This window comes from Brassica rapa, chromosome A04, assembly GCF_000309985.2.
Source record: "Brassica rapa cultivar Chiifu-401-42 chromosome A04, CAAS_Brap_v3.01, whole genome shotgun sequence".
Lineage (NCBI taxonomy): Eukaryota > Viridiplantae > Streptophyta > Magnoliopsida > Brassicales > Brassicaceae > Brassica > Brassica rapa.
Genome location: NC_024798.2, coordinates 16,249,308 through 16,256,646, shown reverse-complemented (window position 1 = coordinate 16,256,646; position 7,339 = coordinate 16,249,308). Strand labels below are relative to the sequence as shown.

The 7,339-nt window shown below is 34.7% G+C and overlaps 1 protein-coding gene and 1 long non-coding RNA gene across 2 annotated transcripts; both read right to left on the bottom strand.

Moving 5' to 3' along the window:
- Positions 1–1,976: 1,976 nt before the first annotated feature.
- LOC103865047 (phospholipase A1-Igamma2, chloroplastic) lies at positions 1,977–4,856 on the bottom strand. The gene is made up of 2 exons (XM_009142824.3): positions 3,473–4,856; positions 1,977–2,344 (listed from the first exon to the last, which is right to left on the bottom strand). The coding sequence occupies exons 1-2, from the start codon at positions 4,798–4,800 to the stop codon at positions 2,101–2,103; spliced, it is 1,572 nt and encodes a 523-aa protein (XP_009141072.1). The 5' UTR covers positions 4,801–4,856; the 3' UTR covers positions 1,977–2,100.
- Positions 4,857–5,413: 557 nt separating this feature from the next.
- Positions 5,414–7,297, bottom strand: LOC117133635. The gene is made up of 3 exons (XR_004457575.1): positions 6,453–7,297; positions 6,194–6,324; positions 5,414–6,104 (listed from the first exon to the last, which is right to left on the bottom strand). It is a non-coding gene; the product is annotated as an uncharacterized LOC117133635 (long non-coding RNA).
- Positions 7,298–7,339: the final 42 nt, after the last annotated feature.

The window sequence follows — 7,339 nt, the reverse complement described above, 5'->3', positions numbered from 1 at the left end:
TATCCATATAGAGTTGCTAATTTCTGTTAATACGAGGATTGAAGAAGGATGAATTTTATTTGATCATTAGATAATTTATTTGGTAATAAAAACCATAATCCTGATCACTGCATAGATAGTGAAATACATAGACCAAAGTTACTTGCTGCCCTGTCCACTACCATGCAAATTATCAAAGTAACCTTTAGGGTCACTCTCAAAGTTATCTCTTGAGATGTAGGAAGATCCGTTGCTCCCTGGTGCCACCATGTAGCCACCTCCTCCACCACCACCACTTTTTCCTCCTCCTCCATGACCACCACCAATGCCGCTCCTACCTCCTCCACTGCCACCACCACCGCCGCCTTTCCCTCCTCCACCACCACCTCCCTTCCCTCCTCCACCGGTACCGCCTTTCCCTCCCATTCTTTACTTAGTCGATTTTAAAGAGGTTTTAAGATTTGAGTGAATGAAAGTGAAAGGATCGATGGGGGTATTTATAATAGGGAAAATTTTCAAATGGATGGTCAAAATCTGTCGTTCCCAATAATACGATTATAGTCGTTGCTGCATAGTTAATTGATCCAAACCCGGCCTCGTAACAGACGTGTCATTATGGTGGTAAAACATACTTTGATAAAGAGAATAAATCTTCAACTACTAGAACATCCAGCATGGTTTTTTTTGTTTGTTTGTTACAAAGAACATCGTAGATTGTTATTGCACATGATTATAGTTGCGTTATGATAAAGAATGAGGAATTGAGGATCGCTGTTGAATTAAAAATGAAAATAGTAATAACAGTAGTTTTCATGTATTGTAAGTTTGTAACAACTCCTGATTGTAAGTAAGAGCATATAAGCATATTGCTAATTTGCTCGTCTGGCATTTGTATAAAATTAAGCACATTCGGTATGCAATTCGTGATGAAAGTTTATTAAATACTAGGTTAAGATCCGCGCCTTGCGCGGACTGAACATTATATATGTAAATTATTTTAGATATTATATGTTTATAGCATATTATGAAATAATAAATATATATTGAATAATTAAAAAGTCATTATCTACTACTTATATAATTAAATTGGTGCGAACATATAAATAAATTTAATAAATCAAAAAAATATTTTTTCTATTTGATATGATATATAATTAAATTTAAATGATAGTAACATATATATGATATATGTTAATATTAATATTTATTAGATGATGTTTTTTGCTCATATTTTTTTTATCATTTGTATCTGTTATAGCAAAAAGTCTAAATTAGTGATAACAAAATTTTCACTGTGGGAATAATGGTTTAAGTAATTTATAATATTTTTAAAAATTAAGTTGTCAATATTTTTTCAATTTTTTTTATCAAAAACATGTTCAAAGTAAATTTTAAAATTAAGATATTTATGAATTTTTATACGGCACAGAGTTTAATTTAAAATGATACATATTTTATATATGTTTTATTTTTGATACTTATTAAATGAGACTTTCAACTTATATTATTTTTCAATTATTTGTATCATGTCATAACAAAAGTTTTAAATCATAGATTACAAAATTTGAATGTGAAACTTTTAACAGTTTTAGTAATTTATACTCGTTTTTAAAAATTCAAAATATAATATATAAATAATATTTTTAATTTTTATTATATGGTTACTATGATTTTTTAATTTATTTTAATAGTTTAAAATTAAACAAATATAATTATAATACACACTTATTTTTATCAAATCTTCATTATTCAAAATCATTAATTGTCATATATACTTTAGCCACATTAGACAATTCCGTAATCTTATTTAAGGAAATAATGAATCACATTAATAATGTATTTATTGTGGTTTAATAAAAAGCTTATTATATATTTAAATGGACCAACCTATTTCTCTAAGGATTCTAAGAATCATTCTAATGATGACACGTGGCTACAAAAAAATGTTGCAATGCTTCTCAAATAATATATAGGGGATATGTGTGTATGTATGTATGTATTCAAACATGGAAATATGATATATGCTTATGCATGCAAAGTGGAAGTGATTGTGATCATTTTTATTCGTGACATTTACAAAGGAAAACACGTATATATAATATAACATATCAAAATGTGTAATTACGAAGGGAGAAGACGGAGCTGGGAGAGGTGGTGGTGGATGTCAGGAGAATGATGATCCTCAGACCGGAGACGCTCGGCTTGAATCCAACGACCTTCACTGTTCCTCACCATTCCTTTGTTAGCATCTTGTCGCCAAAACGGTGGAACCATGAAGTGTTCTTTCAGAAAATCCGATGCTTTGTTCACTAACGCTGGATCTCTCCCACTCGACAGCACAAATCTCTCCCCTTTTCCATGATACCTGCCACCAAAAGAGTTGATACATCTTAATTAACAGCAAAAGCAAACATTAATAATTAATACTAGTGTATAGTTTCATATCACTAAATCAGACATTCACGTGATACTCGGGTCAATCATATCGCATATAAATTTATTTAAATAGACGTAATCCAGAAGATCCCAATTCTAAACTTTTTGTATTATCAAATATTTATCTTCGAATAATAGAATTGGTTATCTTGTCCATTCTATATTTCCCACGGCTTAAATTTTGTCGTTTTTAACTTCTGGAGATAATAAAACAAAATTTCTATACGACGACTTTTATTCAACTCACCAGTTTATTTTACTAGTGTTGTAAAGTCTCACCATCTAAATCATATCAATTTTTAATTTTGTTGGCCTTTAAATCATATTATCTAATCAGTCACTATCATATGTTTCAGTCTAGGTCTCTCCTGCCTGGCTGCAAGTTTGCTACTAATAATGCCTTTTTAATTTATTTCAAATTTTTCTCACAAAAGCCTGTAAATTTGGAACATTTAGTTAACTTTCTAATTATTTTTTTGCTTTCCAAAATAAACGATTCCAACTTTATTTGATCTTTTAAATTTATGCAAATTTTGGAGCAAGAAAAAGATATGAATATATTCAGAAATTTGTTTCAACAATAATTTTTCCTATATACATATTATAGTTAGTTAATACTGTTAAAATTAATTAAAATACTACTGGTTTAAAGTTGATAAAAATTGGTAATCAATAAACGTATTTATAATCAGTTTCGAATTTCGTTACAAAAAAAATAATTCTAGGATAGCTATTTTTAGCTATTTTTATGTTTTTGTCGCAGAAATAGTTTTCAATGAAAAAATGACAAAAATTTTTTTTATTAAAGAATAAAATATATATTTTTTACCTTAGAGGGTTTATAGTTAATGGATGGTGTTTTGGAATAGAGTTTCAAATTAAAAAAAAATATATTAAAAATTTTAAAATAAAAATAGACCATTTGGTCATTTTTTTAAAGCTGTGACAAAAAAAAAAGCTATTTGAGAGAATTATCCAAAAAAAAAAAGTTTTGAATTTTTTTTTTATTCAGTTTTGAATTTATTCTCTAATATGTGTAATTTTTTTTAAGACTCACCCGTCAAGGAGATGGAGTAGAGCCTCGAGGTTATGAGCATTAGAAGGATCAACGGAGGACTTAAGGAACGGCGAGTTCTGGTGATCCAGCGCCAGCTCCTCCCCCACGTGGCAGTAACACCACGGCAACCCCTCGGCTATTTTCATCACCGCGTGCGGAGCACGCTCGTTCAGAAACAGTCCCGGCGATTTCGGAACGACGTCATGCACGTTCACAACTCTCATCACCTTCACTCCCAGCTCCTTCAACCTCTCCTTGAACCTCACGTTGCCCACGCGCGGCCCACCGTAAGTCAAAACCGTCACCGGAATCACCTTCCCGCTCCGACTCCGATTCAACCCCATCTCCGCCACGTCGTACGCGCTCAGTATCGCCAACGCGCCGCCGAGGCTGTGTCCCGTTACGGTGATGCTCAGCTCCTCTTCTTCATCGTCGCCGTACCTCTCCACCAGACGCTTCACCTCCGCTAAGACCTGCTCACGCGCCGAGAATCTCGAGAACTTGCATGACGTGTCTTTATCCGTGTAAAGATCCAGAAACCCGGATTCGACCTTAACGGCCGGGTCGGGGCACCGGAGGTTGTTTCGGTATACCGGTTTTAAATAGTCCTTGAGATCCGCGATCCATTCCAATCGCGTAACGGTTCCTCTCCACGCGATCGCGATATCGCGTCGTCCGAGACGGTGACGCGTGGCGGCTTCGTCGTCCGAAACGGCGACGTATCCCATCCAGTTAGCGTTTTTGCTCCACACCTTAGACCACCTCGATTTCGAGAAGAAGTTGGGGAGGTTGATGTTCGACGTCGCGTAGAGGTAACGCGCCACCTCGTACCCCGATCCCTTCATCCCAAGGGAATCGAAAAACTCGTGGCGGGAGAATCTGGAGCTGCCGCAGTACCTCGAGGAAGGATCGAAGTCGAAGGCGTCGTAACAGGCCTGGGCCATTTCGCCGTAACGGATCAGCTCCGATCTTAGAACCGGGTCCATTGGATCAGTTAGCCCGGCCCAATCGTCTTCTCCTTGGATCTTACGCCACGTGTCTCTAAGCCTCCTCTCTTCCTCGGTTTTCTTATCGCGCAGGCGAAAATCCTCCGCCGTACGCCACTGTTCTCCGCCGCCGTCGGTTAATCCTTGCCTTTCGCGCTCGAGCCTGGAGATGACGGCGGATAAAGAAGCCTCGTTGGTTCTGGAGAGAGAAGCTTTTGCAGCTACTCGGGATCTTTTCTCCGGGAGATGAATGAACGAAGGTTCAGAGGAGCTGGTGGTTTTGAAAGACGGAGAAGAGTGATAGTTCTTCGTGAGAACGTTGTGAGAAGGGATGGTCGCCATTGTTGAGAAGCTTGAAAGCTTCGTTTCCAAATGGTATAGGGCCACCAGGCTTCTTATATAGAGGCCATACGCATCAATGGTATTGCTACTAACATTCAATAAAGAAATTGCACTCGATTACGTGCATACACACTTGATATTGTTTTTTCTTATAAGTCATGATCAGCATTACTAAAATAATTAGTTCACATTTCTAATACTAATAATTTATTTACTGAAGGGAGTTATGAAGTGGCATAGGAGTTATGAAGTGGCATAATAATGATTAAAGAGCAATGAGCAGGCATTGCGATAGGATTCAGGTTGTAAAATAATTTTGACTTTGCGAGGGTAGATTTACTTCACAAACTATTGTTTGAAACTTTCATGTCTCAACAACAAAAAATGTATTCTCACGTGAAACACGAGATAATAAGTTCATAGTGGTGATTTGAAGAATGATTTCAAATATTGTAGGTGGACACTGCACAGCTGGTTAGCTTGGTGGGTGGGGGGGACGTGGCTTAATCTACTAGGTACTACCATTAAGTAGTCTGCTTTGTTTTAAGATTTGGAACACTGTCCAAGAATTACTTGAGAAAACTAGGGTTAACGCCCATCGGTAATATAGACAGAGTTCCTATTGACTGACAGATGCTAGTTGGATTTTAATTTCATAAAATGATATATACCAACTTGCTTAATAAACTATCACTTCTTAATTCTACTGAGTCAAATGGTATATATAAAATTTCCATAGTATATATCACTTTTTCTTACATGTTCCACTATTTGATGTATACATTAGACAACAAAGTTATAGCTAGTTATTATAACATGTCCTACAAACTTAATATTACAAAATTGTCATTTAGTAAAAAACATTAATACTCATATTCTGAAAAAGATTAGTCTCTATTGTGATTTCCATAATATAATTTTGTAAGGAAAAATGTTAAAACTTCTCAGATAATGATTTTATTCTTCATTTTATAGTCTTGATTTAAAACATTCACAAGTTAACTATCCAAGTACAATCAATAGGTTTCATTTTATAGTCTTGATTTATGGTTCTACTAGGATAGTACCCGCGCTTTGAAAGCGCGGAATTATTTTTGTTAACAAATTTATTAATATGTTTAATTTGTTCAAAAATATGTTTAAGTGCAGTCATCATTTTTGTATTCGCTTCCAAACTATTTTTTTGGTTTTCAATTTGGTTTCGGTTTGGTTGTGGTTTTTGATTTTTATATCAAAAAATATAGGAACATATAGGAACCTGTATAATAATAGAGTATTGTGGTGCTTGACACTGATATCCTAACCTGCAACATTGGAAACCAATACAATCATATATATATATATATATACTCGTTCTATAAACTCACAGATGATAGTGTTGCATATAGCATACCTGATGATTTTCTTTCGAGCTTGGGAAGAAACTTGTTCCCAGTAGCTGAAAGAGAAGGTCCCCCATCTCATTGTTTGTCACCAATAAACACTTGCAACTTTGAAACATATTCATGGGAATTTCCTCATCCTCTGAATCAAAGTCAGCAAGAACATAGAAAAAAGATTGGCTTCGATAAAACAAAATCATATTATCAAAACATTGACTCAAGAACTGGAACTCAATTCCAAAAAAAAGAAAGATCATAACCGGAACTCACCAGAGTTAAACTGCCCATCCATAGACACCGGTGGTTTAGCACTCGTAGGAGATCTAAAATTCTTGCTCGAACATGAGATTAAGAGAAACTCGAGGAATATTCTTAGAGAGGTTTCCGAGGAGAAGCTTTTGCTTATTATCACCACCAACCTTCACAAAAATCTGAACAATCTTATTCTCCCACTTTTATTCTCCCACTTTCTCGCCTCATCAAGTATAATCTGAGACAGAACACGCCACACCGATCAACACATATCATTGATACATAACACACTACTCAGTACCTACATAAGCACATATGTTAAACAAAAGTTCACAGACTATAATGTTTTGAAACTGAACACGCTATTCAGTATTCACTTATCACCAAACCCAAAGCCCAATTCTAACAAAAGACAATGCTTAGAGAGAGGTTTCAATACAGAAAAAAGCAATACATGGATGAGCAATAAGGAAAAGTAAAGTTGTACCTACATTTAAATCTCAGAACAAAAAGAATTATAAAACGATACTCATGGCAGGAACAGTCAAAAGAAGAGGCCACACAGATGTTGGATAGAAGTTATAAAAGGTTATTTCCAGAAAGACATCTCAAACTTCCACAGGTGGCGGCTTGAAGATGAAGAATACATTAGGGTTTAGGAATTGTTTGAAAATAAGTTAGGAAGAATCCAATTATTATTTTTAGATTATATGTTAATTTAAATATAAATCTAAATACATTGGTGATCATATAAGATAGTTAAGTAGCGTGTCTTTTAATTATATTAAGTCACAACATTTTCAATAGGTCTAAAAAAAAATATGCCATGGTAAATTTCAAATAGGACTCTAATTTAATAGATTAGATATTAGCTAAGACGTATTATTTTATACAGTATATTAATT